Source organism: Rissa tridactyla, chromosome 10, assembly GCF_028500815.1.
Source record: "Rissa tridactyla isolate bRisTri1 chromosome 10, bRisTri1.patW.cur.20221130, whole genome shotgun sequence".
NCBI lineage: Eukaryota > Metazoa > Chordata > Aves > Charadriiformes > Laridae > Rissa > Rissa tridactyla.
The window spans coordinates 6,014,557-6,032,363 of record NC_071475.1 but is presented as its reverse complement, the minus strand read 5'-3'; the positions used below and the strand labels follow the sequence as shown (position 1 = coordinate 6,032,363).

The following is a 17,807-nucleotide window of genomic DNA, read 5'->3' as shown; positions in this document are numbered from 1 at the left end:
AGGGCAGTACAGAAGGAAGAGGGGCTCCGGGCTGACACCAATTGCACATCTTTTCCTCTTTTATTGTAAAACACGGCCAACGCGTGCAAGGCTCCAGGCACCAGCCCAGGATGTCTTCTCCTGGGTGGTGGGTGGGCCCTCTCGGGTGGTGATGAAGCAGCCAAGGGACACAGGGAGCTCCAGGCAGCCCACAGATAATGGCACTTCTGCAGCAAGAGCAGCTCCCGCACAGGGTGGCGCAGGGCTGAGTGGCACGATGACAAGACACAGACGGACCTCCTTCAGAAGAGGCGCTTCTCATACCTGTGAGGGGAGCAGCAAAGCCGAGAGCCCTTTTACTGACCCGCCTCACCCGGGGCAAGGAGCAAAGGCACAGTCAGGAACGGCTCCTGGCCTGGCAGCCCACGGCGGGGAAAAGCCCCGTCACGCTGGCCAGGCCAGACGACAGGCTGCGGCTCAGCCCCGCTGCGCAGAGGCAGGTGAAGGCAGCAGTGTGCCAAGCCCGCGGCACGGCAGCACTGAACTCAACACCCACCCCAGGGAGACAGGGGTCCTGCCTGCAGCACTTACGAGTGGAGGCCATGCACTCCTCCTTCCACCTGGGCAGACATCGTCCTCTTCTCAAACTTCAGCTCTCCTGAATACATCATGGCTCTGAGGGGGAAGGACACATGTCACAAGCCAGCCAAGAGTCCAGGGAAGACAGTGCTCCAGCACCTGTTCAGCTGGAGCAGCTGGGATGAGGAACACTGGTTCCAGAATGGTCTTTGCTGTGCTCCTCAGAGCCAGGCAGAGTAAGGTAACCCCCACATTGCAAGCCCAGCCAGCTGAATATGCCACGGGACACCACGCTCCTGCACCCCTGGGGCTGGCAAATCTATGAGGCAGTGCCCGCTGGAGATGAGGGAAGAGGGTTACAGCGAGGTCAGACCACGCAGAACGTACCACAGCGTGGGGACAGCTTGCCCAGAGAGGCCAAATGGCAGCACTGTGAGGGGAAGCACTCACCGGACTTGGGTCAGGCTCTTGGCACCAATATCCTGGCAGGAATGCTGGATCCCAGCAATCAGGTACGGAATGAACTTGTGGATAGAGCCCTTGTCCTGCACTGCGCCAGACACCCCCTGGGCCACTTTGATTTTGTCTGTCTCACTGCAAGGGAGCACAAATCAAGGAAGTTTGTGAAGCAGAGAAGCCCCAAAAGCTTGGTCTGCTGCCCCAAAACACCATCTCTCACCTGAAATACCGGTTCTGGCTGCCTAAGTTCTTGTCCATGGCATCTAGTGAGCCCATGCCACGGTATTTCTTCAGCCTAATTCCATCCGAGAAGAAGTATTCACCTGGGGCCTCCGTGGTGGCAGCCAGGAGAGAGCCCATCATCACTGGTACAAGAGATCACCAAGAGATGCACGTCAGCAGCAGGAAGGCTGTGGCCACAAAACCCCTCGGGGTCCCTGGGCACAGCACTGTGCTGGACCCTCACGCCCCCAGCCACCTGCAGGTATATGCCCTTGTGCCGAGAATCAAACGCCGTACAGAAACCCTTCCTAGCAGACTCCCTACAACGTGCACACCATGGCAGCCCGAAGTGTCGCTCACCTGTGGAGGCCCCAAGCGCGAGGGCCTTTGCGATGTGCCCGACCGTCTGGATCCCTCCATCTGCAATCACGGGGACGCCGAATCTCCTGGCGTATTCGGACACCTTGTACACCGCTGTGGCCTGGGGGCGGCCGCACGCCAGCACTGCAGGCAGGGAGAGAGCAGAGAAAGGGTCAGCTCCCACGCGGCAGCGTGTTCCCTCCCCACCAGGCCCTGTAGGCTTCCAGCACACACATGCTCTGGCACTCGGGAACGCACAAATCCCTGGATGCTCCTTCCCTAGGCCGAGTTGCAAGAGAAGTGGATGCCCAGGAGATGCCTGCTGGGACATCCTCCCGGCCCTCAACTCCAAAAAGCTGTGGGTGACCTCGGGACTGGAGTTTTTGACTGAATGCCTGGGATCAGCCGAGACTCGCAGCTCGTCCTGGTACACAGGAGACCTGTGGGGAGCTTGGGAAGGAAGCGGAGCAGACTCCAAAAGCCCCTCTCCAGAGCATCCCTGGCCCATAGCCACGTCCCACCGCTTGCGCCCTTGTAGCGGTGCCAGACCCCTTCTCCGTATACCCAGCAGCTGTTATGATGTGCTTCTTGCATGGAAAGGCAGCTGGCTGGGAGAGAGCTGGTATGTATATATATGTTTAGATATATATATACATCTGCACACACACACACGCACACATGCAGCAGTGGAAAAGGAAACGGGCAGGGTAATTTGATGGCTTATGGGAATTAATTTAGGTTCCTGCCCTGCAACACAGCAAGGATTCGGTCAAGTTTAGCTGCCCCATGGGAAGGGAGTTATTAGCTTTAGATTTACCTGCTCCTCCCAGTCGCGAGCAGTTAAGAGGCTTCCCATTGAGCGAGGGGGAAACCAGCACAGGACACATCTTGTTAACACATTTGTCAGCCACAGGCATGCAAGTACGTCGAGATAAGCTTCTCTCGGGGGGACTTCCCTTCCCCGCAATTAACTGGAAGCCTTTTCTCCAATCACGGTTAGTCTGATACACCGGGTTAAGATGATGGCCATGCAGGGTTAGTACTTCAGAGCGCGAACTCCAGGTGTGGTTTAGTCTGCCTGGCAGCAGCACTGGCAGCGCACATCCCTGGCAGAGGTTTGCCGAGGCCGTGAGTCTGCAGTTGCTCCGCTCCCAGTGCGCAGCGGCAGCTGCTCAGAGAGAGAAGCAAGACTCCAGGCTGAAATCATGAAAGATCTGATTTTAACTGAACAAAACTCCGCATTAAGCTAGGGCTCAGCCAGCCAGGGAGAGTCTGACAGCTAGAACACAAATGCTGTTAAGTCTTAAAGAGATGGTCTCGCTCGGTACTGCACTGCTAAAGCCCACATTGCGGCAGCAAAATGCTGCAAGAAGAGCTCTGTGGAGAGAAGCACCTGATTTTGAAGGGTCTAGAGCCCAGTGCCTGCGGGAATGTGCTGTAGACAGTGCAGGGCCTGCAGAAACCTCACAACAGTGGCCACGGAGACCAGCCCTTTAAAGAACAGCTTGGCTCAGGGCCCCTGGGAGCATCGCACCGTTCCGACTGTCCCAGTGCCCAGCGCCACAGCTTCAGAGCGCAGGCTTCCAAAGCAGGGTTCAGAGCGCACACGCACCGAGTGGTCGGGGTGAGGGTTTGTCTTTTTTAGTGTATCTGCAAAGGGTGGCCCTACAGGATCAGCTGTTAGAGAAAACCTTCCGGGAGCTTCAACAGAAACCTCTTTTCCCTTTGAGGTGTGCCAAAACTAGGAGAAAGGGTAAAACCCAAGGCTCGCCTCGGGTGGCTGCTTGATCTGGCAGTGACAGAGAAGTACAGAGCAGACAAAGCTGCGCCCTGTGCTGGGCAGGGGAAGAGCCCTTTCTCCCCACAGGAGGATCAGGCGTCAGCAGGGAAAGATGTGGTTCTGGTACGTAGTTGCCAAGGTGGCCGTACACAGTAAAGTCCCTCTGTAACCCCAGGGGAGCTAGCTCCAAGTGAAGCTTAGCCAGTGCACAACTTCCCCACAACTGGGGCCAGATTGAGAGCGGGATCGAGGACTGTCCAGGGATCACCTCCCAGCACGGGATCAGCGGGGGCAGGCCCAGCTAGAGACCCAGAAGATGCAGCCAGAAAGCTCAAGTCAGGCTCCTGAACTGTATTTTGGAGTGGAGGGTGGACGAGCCTGAGTGCCCTCAGCTTTGACAATTCAGACCCTGCTTTAGGAATTCAGAAAGGCTTCTCAGCTTCCATTTCAGATTAAAAACCAGTATCCAAAGCCACAAAACCCCAAGTGCATCTACAGCTAAATTATTCTCAAACAAGCAGTAGGGCCATGTGCAGCCAAATCAGGGTCCTGCTTCAAGACACATAATTAGGGTTGGGAACAGGGCAAGTGACTTACTATAGGTGCCCGTGACAGTAGAAGGGCATTTGGGGCTGTGGGACTTTAGGTCTGGAGGGATCTTTGGAGCAGCTAAACAAAAACAAACACACACATTTTAGAGACAGAAGAACAGCAGCAGAACAAAGGACCCCAGCAGTGACCTGCTACTAGGCAGAGCATACGGTGTGGGACAGAACTGACCTTGCAAATCCTTCCTAGCCCGAGCCATGCCAGAGGCCAGATCCAAGCCAGCCAGGCCCGGCTGTGCACAGCGCATGCTCGCCCTACCCCAGCAGCCATCCAGAGAAGTGACCCCTCTAACCCCAAAAGCCAGAGTTCTTGCCCTAAGAGGGTCAAAAACCTGGGGAGTTGCGGTTAAGAGTTTTGCAACCATGTCTCCTGTGAAGCGCCACATTCTATCTCTGCTCTGTTCCTTCCCCAAAAGCAGCACCCAACCCCACCTTGTGCAGCAGCTGGGAGAGGCACCCTCTGGAGACGTTCACCAGGCTGCAGAACAGAGCGTGCCTCAGCAGGTCCTCTGCCTCGGAGCCAGAGTAGGACACGTGCGTCCTGGTTCTGCTCTGGCTATGGAAGCGTCAGCCCAAGGACATCGCTACCTCCCTAGAAAGGTCACCCGAGACAGACTGCCCTGATTGGGAAACTCCCCGCAGCCTGTGCTCCCATGGCAGGCAAAGCAGGAACACAGCCTAGGTCCAGGGCCACTCGAAGGCTCCACGCTGGAATCAGCAGAGCTAATACAGCACCTTCAGCCATCAGCTACCCTCTTGCTGCCTCCCGTGGCAAAGACCACAGAGCAAAGCAGAGACGGGCTGTGTTTGTGGGCTGCAGCCCCTTGCACCACTGCTCTGTGCCTCACCGGCCAGGTTCAGAACACGAGGACTGAGCCTGTCCCCAAGGCAGCCTTTCTCCAGGCCCTGGGGACACCCCTCTCCACCTTTTAGGTAAGGGCAACAAGGCCGCTGCCCCGCACAAGCTTCGGCTAACCGCAGAGAGAACAGCCAGAAATCCCATTTCGGCCTGGAAATTGCAGAAAGGCATCAAACGCAGCAGACCAATTCTCAAGCATCACGCACACTGCTGCCAGGGGGAAGGGGAGCGCAGGCAGCCCGGTACACTTCACCCGTCAGCACTGGGGATCCAGTAAGCCCCTCTCCCTGCAGAGCTGCCCGCCAGCCCCATCCCACGCCGAGCCAACAGCTCCTCTCTGGCAAAGCCACGCGTGCCACACCTGCTCTACTCAGTCTCGGTCAGTACTGGGGAATGCCTTTGCTGCTGCTGCCACCCCAAAGGTTTGACCCAGGTAATGGGAATGTCCTGGATGAAGGGGGTGAAAGACGTCTTGCTGTTAGAAACGGCCCTTGTAACAGGAGAAATCCATCCCGGCTATGCTGCTTTTCAACAGGGGATCTCTACTGAACGGATGTCTTCAGCCTATTTAGGAGACGGCTCATCTCTCTCACCTTCCTGTGTGATGCAGATGGAGCCACTGCCCATCCCGACTCTCAGGGCATCGACCCCTGCGTCAATGAGGTTCTTGGCCTGAGCAGCGGTCACAACTGTGGGGAGCAGAAACTGGTTTGAAGAGAGACAAGCAGATTTGCATGCGACACTGCTCTGCCCCAGTGCTTCCCCCGTGGCTGCAAACATCCCCTACCCCAGGCACCAGCCATACACCAGTGTCCGAGCCAGGCTTGGCTGTCCACCGCTGCCAGGCAGCTAGTTCCTGTCCCCAGTGCATGAGATGACACTTGTCCTTTAGGCTACTCTGCAACACGCTTACACCCAAAGGCTGAGGTAGCAGAGGTCACCGCGTGGTGCCAAGCACTCGTTGGGCCACACCAGGTAGCGAGGGCAGAGCACAGGCTAACAGCAGCACCAGTAACGCACCAGCTGGGTAAAACCAAAGACTGCTGAACTCTGCTGCCAAGAGGCAGGGAAAATTTCCATTAGATTTCCACATTAAGCAATATCCATTATTATTATCCAAAATTTTAAACTGGCGTGTAAAAGAGGCTAATGTGTAATGGGCTACAGAGGACTGTAGCGCACTGTGCTGCGGAATAAAGGTTTCAAAATATCTGCAGCTGCGGCAGCAGCAGGGTACTACCCTGCGTTTGCAGAGTGGTCTTGCTCTGTTCCACAAGCCAGAGGAAACTATTTCAAGTTCACAGACATCTATCGAAGAGGATCATTTCATCCGCGTCCCTGCAGCTCCCTCTTTGCCTAAGCAGCAAACATAAAGACAAGAACAGTCTTCAAGACATGCCTACCGTTTCCTCCAATAACTTGTAGGTTGGGATATTTCTCCTTAATATATTTTATCATATTGATCTGGAAGATGGAGTTCCCCTGAGAGGAATCCTGCAACAGAAAGAAAACAAATTTCAATCAGAATTTCTGCAAAAGATTATGAATACAGCCCCCGAAGAGCCTCAGATCTTCACTCTGCTTACTGGGGTCTCTGCTAAGCTTGTTAAGTGGGCGAAACGGCACCCAAAACTGAGCATAGAACCAGAGGAGAAGCTGCTGCCAAGACAGTAATGTACCTTCCCTGTGCAAGGCAGTTTACTGTAGACTTCAGTAATATCCTTCACACTTAAATCCTGCAGCTTCAACAGTAGGCAACAAGCAGCACATCTGGCTGTGGGTAAGAACCATCCGGCTCTACCAGGACACCGTCAGCCCTGTCTCAAACTACAGGCGAAACAGTGAATGTTCCTGTGACACCCAGAAGGGCTGGCAGGGGGTGCATCTCTCCCTGCCGCGCAACAGAGCAGCTGAAATACCAGATGTCGGCCACTGTGCACTCAGGCCCTGCCAGCCTCCGTGACCCAGCCAACTTGCAGTGTCTGTTAAACATTTCCAGCTGCTCAGTCATGCCCTCAGAGTACGGTGGACTCGCAAGTTAATAATTGATAAGAAATCAATGCACAAGCACAGGCAGTGACTGCTGTGCCCGAAAGCTTACGGGCCAGAAGGGGAGATGAGCAGAGCAGCTCCAAGCTGACCACTCCTGAACATCAGGCAGTTAAGAGAATAACAACACTAACAAACACAACTGAAGGGAAACTGTAAGAAGCCAAATATTCAAAACTAGTTAGGAACATCAGAGAGGATGGCAGCAGACTGCAAGAAGCATCTGTGTTAACTGACAGTGTTTCTCTTCTCAGCCTTCAGGGCTTTGATGCTACGTACTTGCTCAAGGTTGGGTAAGTTCCCAGGCAAGAGGAATCCCTCTTATTTGAGGACTCCAACCTGAATGAAACTGAGAGGTCAACAGATTGTCATATTCTAACACAAAAGGGCCTGTGACGAAGACAGTAAGCGCCATGCTGCTGCGCCACTGCCAGAGGGATTCATTCAAACCAGATCCTCAGTCCACCCAACCTCCCCCCCAGGCCAATGTGATGCCTGTGGGTGGCTCACCAGCACTACCGCATCCACGCCAGCCTGCACCAGGAGGTCCAGCCGGTACTTGTCATCTTCGTGGGTCCCGATAGCAGCACCGCAGAGCAGCTGCTTCTTAGAATCCTTAGAAGCCAGAGGGTAGTCCCTGTTCTTCTTGAGATCGGTGCGGGCAATTATAGCCACCAGCTCGTCATCTGCATTAACAATTGGCAGCTTGCCTTGAAACAAACAAGAAAGAACATCACTGCGGATTTCTGCAGTTAGGCCGGAGCAGGAGGATCAGGCAGGCAGCAACTGGTACAAGGTGGAGACACAGAGACACAAAATTGTGTTACCAAATGCTGCTTGTCCACAGATGCCAGCAGCCCTGGCTCAAGAAACAGAGCAAGGAGTTTGCAGGGCTCGAAGAGGACTCAGTATCCTCACACTGACGACAGAAAAAGTGCATCTTTTTTAACACTTAGACCCATGACACCATGTTAAAAAGTCAAACTACCAAACCCTGACAAGAGCTGAACTGAGTGCTAAAACGTGAAGGCCAGAATAGAAAATTGAAGACGTGTGGCTGGAAAACCAGGCAGCTCTTCAGCTCCTGGGCTGCCAAGAATCCCTCAGCTTCAAACAGATTTGAGATGAACGCATGTGAACTCTGTACCCTGGCAGAGGGCTGCGGGCACTCTCTCCTCACTGTCCTCTCCTCGTCCTGGAACGCCGCCCTTCCATGCTCCACCCACGCACGGATGCGTGCCCACATTCACCCGCTGCTGCTCCCAGCCCACCGCTTCCACAGCTCTCCCTCGCATCACAGACGATCACAAGTACCTTTTTTACTCCTTTGCAGAATTTCATTCGCTTCTTTCAACATTACGCCAGCCAGGGCCACAACAAGATCCTCCCGCTTTGTCATAATCTGGTGGGAGGGAGAAGGTAAAAAGTCACAAGAACTCCTTCGCGCTGATCTGAAAATACCGAACCCCTCTGCCCACGTGAAACGCTCCGCAGCAGCCGTGTGGGAGTGCTCTACAGCCAAAGGAACCCACAGCACAGCAACACGCCTCCAGAAACAAACAGGAACAGCCTCCAATGTGCTGTCCCTATGCAAGCAGCGGCCATCGGCCCCCAAGCCCATTGGTGCAGTGAAAACAAGAGATGACAGAGGGCCTCAGCAAGCCGAGGGAGAGCACCTAGAAGCAGGGGATGACTCTCAGATGACCCTTGTTTGGGATGTCACCCAAACAGCTCTCCCTTTTAATAGAGCGCAGGCAAATAAGGGCTGGAGACACCTCCAGAGTCCCATGCTTTTCTGGCAGAAACGCTACCCCCAAGCTCTTTTTCAGGCAGCGATCCCCAGCACACAGGCTCTGGAAGGGCTCTGCCCAGAATAACCCACCGCTGCTGCTGGCAAGGTCAACGGGGCAAAGGATTCACTTCAATCCAAACAAACAGGCTCACCCATGCTCACTCTGACAAACAAGCGCAAGAACGCTGTGGCAAGGCAAGGGGCAATGGACACAAGCTGGAACACGGGGACGTCTGACGTGGTATACAGAAGAAAGCTTTCACCACGACAGCGGTCAAACACTGGAAGAGCAGCCCAGAGAGGCGGTGAAACCTCCATCCTCGGAGTCGCAGACACAGCCCCACGCAAGCTGCTCCAGCTGAACGCGCCTCAAGCAGAAGGCTTGACAAGGGGCCTCGAGGTCCCTCCCCAGCCACAGCGTTCTGCGATTACAAACTTCACGTGGGATGTTTTCATAAAAGGTTACCCAAGGCCGGAAAAAGCTAAAAGGGAACACTCTAACCCTCAAGGAAGGTAGATTAGTTGCACACAACAAAGAAAAGAGGGAATGTTTTAGTTATTTATACCCTGAGAACAGACATTTTGCATCAGGAAAGAGGTTCACCCCACCTGTATCCACCCAAAATTCTGTCTGTGACAGAACCCACTTCTCAGGAAAAGCTTGAGGAATCTCAGACATATCCCAACACACTCCCTAAGCCTGTGGGATCCACGAGCTTCCCGAGCTACAGCAGACCTGTGTGTTTAACTGGACGGCTACAAACAGCTCAGCAAGATGACTGCTGGATGGCGAGTGGGGAGAGATCGAGGAGACCATTCATGTCCTTAGCCTTGCCTGGTGACAGAAGCAAGCACCAAAGGCTAACGCAGCAAGCTTCCAGCTTTGCAGCACTGAATGATCCACATAAAGGGTGAGAGGAGATTCTTATCTGGCTCCTCTGAATGGGCCAGCATTGCTTCAAAGGGCCATGTGCACTTTTATAACCTACTGCTGGTTTAAGATTCTTGTTAGAGGTATTTATAGGCGATTTCAAACCAAACAGGGATAAGCATGTGATACCAGGTTTGGTCAGCAAGAGCTAAAAATAGGCGTGAGTCAAGAGCAGAGCCTGGCCGAGAGGCACCGGTGGTGTAACCTGACAGTGCCGCAGATCTACGGTTACACAGCTCGTGTAACAGGAATGCCAGAACTAACAGGAATCAGCATCGGCATCGCAGGGAACGTTCTCCTGGACGAAGGGAGTTTGACAGTGCAGCATTATAAAGGCGAAACTGCTAGTCTCCGAGTTCAGGGGGTTATTTTAAAGAGCAAGTAGCCTAGATGAGGCACACAGGGAAAGGCAGCCCAGAAAAGGAAGACTGGCATTTGGAGGGCCTGCTGGGCACAGCGCAGCTGCTACAGCCCTGGCCAGCGCCAGCACGCTGCGTGGCACCAGAGCAGCAGCCAGGAACACCAGGAATTAGTGACTGAACCGGGGAGAGCACGAGCTGTAGAGAGGATGGCTTCCACAACACTGAAAGATAACCCCGCAGCGGGAGTCATGCGAACGCTAACTGCAGGGCCCCTCTCCTGTATCTGCACTGCAGGAGTCGCAGAGAGAGCGTAAATGAATGAGACGCTCTCTCCTGGAAATACAATTAAAGATGGACCCACTGAGCTAACGTGGAGCTGCTCCCTCCTGCTGGCACCGCATCCTCACAGCCACGCACTCACCCTTCTCCTTATCACAAGCCACTCTGCTTCCTAACACAACGCTCGCCTCCATCCGCTGCTCACAAGCCCTTCTCACCTCGCCAAGCGGCAAGTCATGCTCCGACTCTTTCAGGAAATCAATATCTCGAGATGAAATGATCCCAACCAGCTTGCCCCCCATCTTCCCGTTGTCCGTGATGGGAATCCCACAGAATCCGTGACGAGCTTTTGCTTCAAACACATCTCGCACTCGGTCGTTGGGGCTCAGCACCACGGGGTCTGTGATGAATCCTTGCTCATATTTCTGAAAAGAAGCAGATTCAGCAGCCAGGCCAAGCGGCACCACCAGACCGAGCGGAAGCCAGACATGTGCCTCGTGGCTACTGAGGCCGCTCACAAAGGTCTGCAACTGCCCAACCTGGCCGTGTGCTCACTGACAGGGTGACTCACAAACCAGCACCACAGCTCACCTAAGTAGTGTTATATCCCAAGAATTCCCAGGCTAACCTCCTTCCTGAAATTGTGGGGAATACTCCCACTCCGGGAGGCCTGGCAGTTCTCAAACCCCAGGCTGCGAGTGGGACAGCACCTAACACGCAACCAGAGGTTTGCGCAGGCGACCATGGCGGCACTACTCTTCTGAAACACCACGATCTGATGGTCTCCTCTCACAACGGGCCAAACCCCGCCGGCCGCCTCCACGAAGCACCCTGCGAGCTCGGTTCCAGGCTGCCATTCCGGCCACTCACCTTCACCTTCCGCACTTCGTTGGCCTGGAACTCCGGGGTGCAGTTGTGGTGGATGAACCCAATTCCCCCCGTCAGCTGGTAACACAAAGGCGGCTGTAAGTCACTGCAACTCCCCCCGCTCCTCCCCGGCCCTTCACCGGGCGGATCCCGCCGCCGGGCACGGAGAGCAGGGCCACCACGGCCGCCCCCGGGAGGCACGGGGTCCCTGCCCGCAGGCTCGGCTCTGCCGCCGCCGCCGCCTGAGGGGGTGCCGGGGAGAAGCATCCCGGATTCCCCACCCGGGGACTGCGGGGGGGGGCGGTCTCCGGAGCGCTGCGGTGACGCCTGAGCAGACGGGCCCGCTCCTCGCACGGCATCTCCACCGCCGCCATCCCGGTAGGGGCGGCAGAGGGGACCCGCCCGGTGGCCGTGCCCGCCCCGCGGCGCCGCACTCACCGCCATGGCGATGGCCATGCCGGCCTCGGTGACCGTGTCCATCGGGGAGGAGACCAGCGGCGTTTTCAGGGTGATCCTCTTGGTCAGCGCCGAGGTCAGGTCCTGGCGGGGAGGCAGGCGGCGGGCGGGGGGTCAACGGCGGCACCGACACCGGCCCCCGCCCCGCGCCCCCGCCCCGGCCACTCACCACCTGGTCCGCCGTGAAGTCGATGTACCCCGGGAGTATGAGAAAGTCGCTGGGGGGAGCGGGGGGGAGTAATGAGGGGAGAAGCGTCAGACACCGCACCGGCACCGGCCCGGCCCCGCGCGCCGATCCCGGCCCCGGTCACGGTCTCGGTCTCGGTCTCGGTCCCGGCCCCGGCCCCACTCACTTGTAGGTGAGCCCATCGCCGCAGCTGAAGAGCTGCTGCGCCGTCAGCCCGTCGTCGGGCACGTAGCCGGTGCCGCCGCTGATGAGGTAGTCCGCCATGGCGCCGGCCCGCCGCCGCCGCCGCCGCCGCGTGCCCGCCGCTCCGCGCGCCCCCGAGCGCACGTGCCCTCCGACGGCGGCCGCCAGGGCTCAGGCCGCCCCCAGCGAGAGCGCGGCCCAGAGCGGCCGGCGGAAGTGGGAGGGGGGTGCGGGCGCCGGCAGCGCCCCCTGCCAGACGTGAGAGTCTCTGCGCCCCGGCCCGCCCAGAAAGAAAATCCCTAAAAAAGAGCGGCCGTGGGGCCGGCTGGGTGCTGGGTTCAGCGCGGAATGTTCCAGCAGCTCCGGGACAACGTGCTCTGTCGGGCCTGTGGTGGATGCAGAGCTGGAGCAGCGGCGGAAGCCACGGGCAGGCCGTGAGTCAGGAGCGGCCTGCAGGGAGCATGACGGCCCAGAGCCCGGCACCAGGGGAGGGAGGGAGGGAGGGAGGCACGGAGGGGAGAGGGAATCCCCCCGGGGCAGGCGGGGATCCGAGGTGATGCCTCACACAGGCCCCAGGTCCTGCCGGCGCCAGGCCAGGCCCTGCACACCGAGGAGATGTCTACAGCTGCCTGAATGGAGGCTGTGGCGAGGGGGGAGTCACTCCCTTCTCCCAAGTAACAGGCGACAGGACAAGAGGAATTGGCCTCAAGTTGCCCCAGGAGAGGTTTAGATTGGATATTGTGGAAAATTTCCTCACTGAAAGGGCTGTCAGGCATTGGAAGGGGCTGCCCAGGGAAGTGGTTGAGTCGCCATCCCTGGAGGTGTTTAAAACACATGTGCATGTGGTGCCGAGGGACGTGGTTTGGTGGTAACTTGGCAGTGCTGGGTTAACGGCTGGACTCCATGATCTTAAGGGGCTCTTCCAACCCAGACGACTCTATGATTCTGTGGCCTACGCCCTCCTGCCCTCCGCAGCGGGCGGCTGGAGGGAGGGTTCAAAGCAGCAGGAGCAGGGAAGACCGAGGACTGTGCCGGCTGGGGAGGAGCAGGCACACACAGGTCTGGCTCACAGGAGAGGGACAGGAACCAGCCATCGGCCATTTCCAGGATGAGATCTTTCTCCCCCCACAGATCCATTTGGGCGTCACGCGCAGTGCAGTCATTCCTGTACTATGGGCTACAGAACGACCTCCTCCTCTGGTGGGTGGTTTGCATGTTGTGATATACCAGAGCTGGCCTCAGAGCAGCAGGGAACCGAGGCGACCAGACCAGACCCCCTCTCTCCCTGCTCTTGTATGACACTCTCTTCAAGACAACCCCGTATCTAACACTAACAAGTTCAGGCAACTAAAGAATGATGCTCCTATACCTACTGTCTCACTGCAGTAGATTAAATCCTTGTCCAAAGATCAGCAAATAGCTTTAAGAAAACATTAAGGGTTACTTGTTTTACCCAGCCACAGGACACGGGAAATGTGAACAGGGACATCTGTTCAGGTCTCCCGAAATACTCGGAAGCAAATGGCCCTTGTATGCTGCGAGGTTTGTCAGTCCTGTAGTTTGGATGAACGTGTTTTGGTCTGAGTAAGTTTCTCTGAAAGGCAACATGGGGTTTAGAGAGACCAGTTAAGCCAGGCTTTGATAGATGCTAATGTTGACTTTTACACAGGGGAAGGAAAAACCCAAACGAGTGAACCATGCTATGGACAGACGCAGGACTCAGGTGGCTTGTTTGGACTCAGGTCTCAACAACAGTAATCTGCACAGAATAGAGGCTGCAGCTTCTAAAAGTTATAGTTGTTTCCCACCGTGTTGTGGTTTTGTTTCTAGCAGGAAGGGAAGGCACACGCCTCAGCGCAGAGATGCTCACTTTGCTGTGAGGAAGGGGATGTGCAGCTTCCAGGCGCCCCCAGGTAACTAAGAAAAGGCAGCCCTTGCACAGTTAAGAGCCAGTGACAAGGAACTGCAGTGCACTCAAAACTTCAAGCCAAGAGATTGCTGGCGATCCTGTTACTGCTACTGTGAATGGCAACATCAATGCCATCTTCCTACAGCCACATGTTAACAGCACTTGGCGTTACACTACGCTCTGAACTTCACAGGGTTTCAGTTCTCGTTGCCTGACAGTCTGCTATAAAAGATTGCAGTTCATCCTGGTTTTACTTCTTTGCATAATTCTCGGGTTCATTCTCAGCTAAGTTGATCTCACCTGTCCAGACACTGCTTTCCCATTGTTTGCAGTTTGCTTGGGCTAGGCAGCTGTAAGAAAAGCACTGTCCTTTGCAGTAAATAATGTGTCTAGGCTCACACCACCGAAAGCAGTCACCAGTAAAGACACCGAGATACCCATCACAGAGGCGGGGTCCAGAAACGCAGCCTTCCACAGGAAAACGCCGCCTGCCAAGGACACGCACTCTCGAGTCAGCGTTACCTGTCACAGGATCAGCAGAACAGGAGGCATCGTGCCAGACCAAGATCAGTTTAACAGGTCTCTCTACCCTTTATTTTAAATAAGGACAGCGCTAACAAAGGTTTGCTAAGCCTATCTGGGAGGAACACACCGATCTCAGCCGTTACGCTAGAGCACGGGCACAGCAGTAAACAGGCAAGTTGGCTTCTGTTCCGATAGAAACACCAGACAAAGTTTAATGGTTCTCAAACAGACTACAACAAAGGCTGCAGGGAAAAACATTTTATTTCCAAGCAGATTACAAAGAGCAGAGAATATAAGAGTAAAATTAAATTAAAAAAATAGTTGAGTGCATCTCTTTAAAATGATTTGTAGTGTGAGTTACTCACGGGGCAAAGCTACTGGAGAGTTCTGAAGGTCACTTTGCAGGATGCCAATCACATGTGCTGTTTAGACCAGGGTCAACACGGGAGGGACAGACAAGACGTATTTTGCATATAGGCTGCACACTCATTATCAAGCGAGGCTCTGGGCTGCAATGGGACCCTGCCTTTCTGAGACATCCCCTCCACCTCGTTCTCTCCTGCAGTTCCCTCTCGAGTTCTAGACACGGTTTATTGCTGCTGTAAGTGGGTTCAGTCTGCCTCCCCATTCTGATGAGCTCAAACAAGAACCGAGAAGCAGGCAAACGTGGCTGCCATGCACAAGGTTATACAGGGAAAGTGACTGCAGTGCTGAGAGCCGAGCTTCAGCCACGCAACAAAGGGGACCAAAAAAGTAGGGGACACAGCAATCACTTCAGAGGTTTCGGGGCAGCATGTCAGCGAGACTTCTGGAAGATGATTTGAGATGCTCCTTAAGGTAAGAAGATGCTCGAGCTGAGAAGGGCTCTTTCCTATGCATTGGCACCAGTGAAACAGAACAGGCTGAAACATCAGGAGAAGGTACGTTCCCTGTAGTATTCCGACAGGAGCAGCTCCAGCAAGACCATGGGGAGAAAAGCCCCATAGAGGGTGGAAGACTCTTTATATCCCACTTTAACAGTGATTTAAAAGTCCAAACACTAATTGCAAGTAAGTCACTATTAAACTTGGATGAGAATGCAGTTTGACGGGACTGCGTGGTGTCAATCGGTGTCTAGCAGCACTCAGACCAGCAAGACGATGAGCAACTACAGTATCAGTGAGTCCTCCACCCTCCATATGCTCAGAGGGCTCTTTTCTACTTTTGGATCTGTCTTATCACAGCATAGGAGGCTGAAGATGGCCTATCCTATGGACGCCAAGGCAGACTGTAGCCCTGATGCAGTTAAGAAAAGACTCTTAATTTCTGCCCTAGGAGCAACAGTGCAGAAGAGGGTTTGTTCTCAGGGATCAAATTAAGTCTTTTTAAGTTGGTGCAAGGCAGGTCAGGAACTACTTCAGACCTTGTCTCTCATCTAAAATCCAGATCTCTAGGGGTGAAGGAACCAACAGACGAGAGCCCTGCTAAGTTCCTTAGACTCTTCCCTTCACTCACCACTCTAGACAAAAGCAAAGAACCACTCTCTAGTCTGCTCTCCGCTGCTTCAGCCATTACCACTTAGAGGAAATGCTTGAACTCTTGAAAGTAAATGAAAATCTAATGGTGCCGTAGACAAGTGCATAAGAGGCTACAAGTTTCCTTAGGAAAGTAATGCTATTAGTGTCAAGAGATAGGACAATACAGGAGTCTCACGTCAGAACGTGAGGTGCTTTACAGTAGTCAGTCATGCTCTGCTTTCTATGGTTCCTTTCATACCACAGAGACAAGATGGGCATAGTTTGAAACCAACAACGGAGGGTCTCCAGCTTGATTTCTCGGCTTTATTTATTTAGAGATCGATGCATTTTCAGCCTGTGTCATACAAGGCATAGGGCATGGAGAGTTCTCGTTTAATATATACACGCATACAAGAGCTAGCAGTTTGGCACTCTCGGAGCCAAGGGGGAATGCCCTTTAAGCAGCAGTCAAGCTGGTTATAGGAAAGTGTTAAAAAGCTATTTTACATGTTTGACTGGGAACATTTCCCAGAACTTGGATAGCAACCCTAAGCCACAGCACTCTTCTGTGCATGTCTCCCTGTGAGCCCCTAAAAGGGAGCAGATCATGTTCTTCACTATCAAAGAACGTAGTATTTATATTCTAGAAATACTGTACCTTTTAAACTAGCTCCAGAGAGCCAGACTAGAAGCCACGTCCAGGAAAATAATCCTTAAGTCACAGTATATCGATTGTCTCTAAAAATAGGGAATGAAGTTAACACAGTGGACATTCTGATGAGACAGTACAGAACAGTACGGCAGTCCACTTCTGCGTCAGCAAATCCCTCTCCTATGTACGTCCGAACAATGAGAAAATAATGGAAACACTTTGTTCTGTCAGGACAAAACCAATCATCAGGTCATCTCCACAGCTCACCATGCGCCAAGTTCCCCCGCTCTTAAGATCAAGAACGCTTTCCCTACAAAGATTTTAGATCATCCTGCAGTTAAGGGTAGGAAGGAAAGTGCACAATCTAGAGTTTTAAGGTAACACGGAATTCCGTTTCCCCAGAAAGCTCAGCTGAAGTATCTGCTCACCCCTAACCTGGAACTGCCCTAATGTTCTGTCAAGTTACACTAAAAATTCCCAGAAGCTGGAATAAGAGGTGACTCGCAAGGCCACCTAATGAAGCGTCTTGTACACCGGGTATCTGGCAGGTGACTTCAACACCTAGTGCATTTCTGATGGAGATGGACAAAGCAGCAGGCTGACGCTGAGGTGCAGGCGTGCTGGAGCAAGCTTCCCATGCACTGCTGCAGAGCACGTGCTGCGACTCGAGCACAGGTGTCTGCAGTTTCTCTCACGTCTTCGCAACACTGTTCAGAAAACAAGACAAACTGCCCAAAAGAATGGGAAATCCACCCTGTGCAGGCCTCTTGGGTGTCCTGAGCAACAAGCACACCCGGCTGCTTGAAACAGCCAGAGCTTGCCCTTAACCATGTCCTTAAATACTTAAATTAGGGCCAGAGATGGACATTCCAGTCACTAAGATATGGCGAAGGGATTACAGGCTTCTGGCAGCTGAAGCAGTGTTAGCGATCCTGACAGCCACCCTACCAGGGGGCGACTGCTGGCCCCCAACGGCTGAACGGAGCTGAGGGTATGTGTTGCCAGCACTACGCACCACCCGGGCACCATCTTCCCATCCTACCCACTGGGATCTGGCACCAACCCCAGGCTGTTTTCCCCTGGCATAACTCCGAGGGGAGACACTGAGCTAAGAGTCTACTTTAGAGTACAGGTATTGGTAAACAACAGCGCGTTGCAACTTCACCTCTCTGCACTTATTTGAGCATGGAGTCCTATACAGGGAACAAACTGCTCATGCTGACAACCAACTCCAACATCTCTGCTTTCTCATCAACACCAATGTCAATACAAA

The 17,807-nt window shown here is 54.3% G+C and overlaps 1 protein-coding gene across 2 annotated transcripts; it reads right to left on the bottom strand.

Annotated features, from left to right (window-relative positions):
• Positions 1-32: 32 nt before the first annotated feature.
• IMPDH2 (inosine monophosphate dehydrogenase 2) lies at positions 33-12,122 on the bottom strand. 2 transcript variants are annotated; one of them, XM_054216482.1, is made up of 15 exons: positions 11,936-12,122; positions 11,752-11,800; positions 11,565-11,666; positions 11,130-11,204; positions 10,478-10,684; positions 8,210-8,297; positions 7,406-7,605; positions 6,250-6,340; positions 5,440-5,535; positions 3,977-4,048; positions 1,600-1,743; positions 1,238-1,382; positions 1,009-1,152; positions 571-654; positions 33-303 (listed from the first exon to the last, which is right to left on the bottom strand). In XM_054216482.1, the coding sequence occupies exons 1-15, from the start codon at positions 12,031-12,033 to the stop codon at positions 282-284; spliced, it is 1,617 nt and encodes a 538-aa protein (XP_054072457.1). In that variant the 5' UTR covers positions 12,034-12,122; the 3' UTR covers positions 33-281. The 2 variants fall into 2 exon arrangements, with proteins under 2 accessions (XP_054072457.1, XP_054072458.1); XM_054216483.1 differs by lacking the exon at positions 3,977-4,048.
• Between the last annotated feature and the right edge of the window lie 5,685 nt (positions 12,123-17,807).

Excerpts from the sequence above, each read along its gene's own strand:
- IMPDH2 (XM_054216482.1), bottom strand. The coding sequence starts at position 12,033 with ATGGCGGACTACCTCATCAGCGGCGGCACCGGCTACGTGCCCGACGAC. Across the intron at positions 11,801-11,935 it reads GGCGATGGGCTCACCTACAA|CGACTTTCTCATACTCCCGG; the intron begins GTGAGTGGGGCC and ends CGCTCCCCCCAG. Across the intron at positions 1,744-3,976 it reads TACTGTCACGGGCACCTATA|TGCTGGCGTGCGGCCGCCCC; the intron begins GTAAGTCACTTG and ends CCCTGCCTGCAG.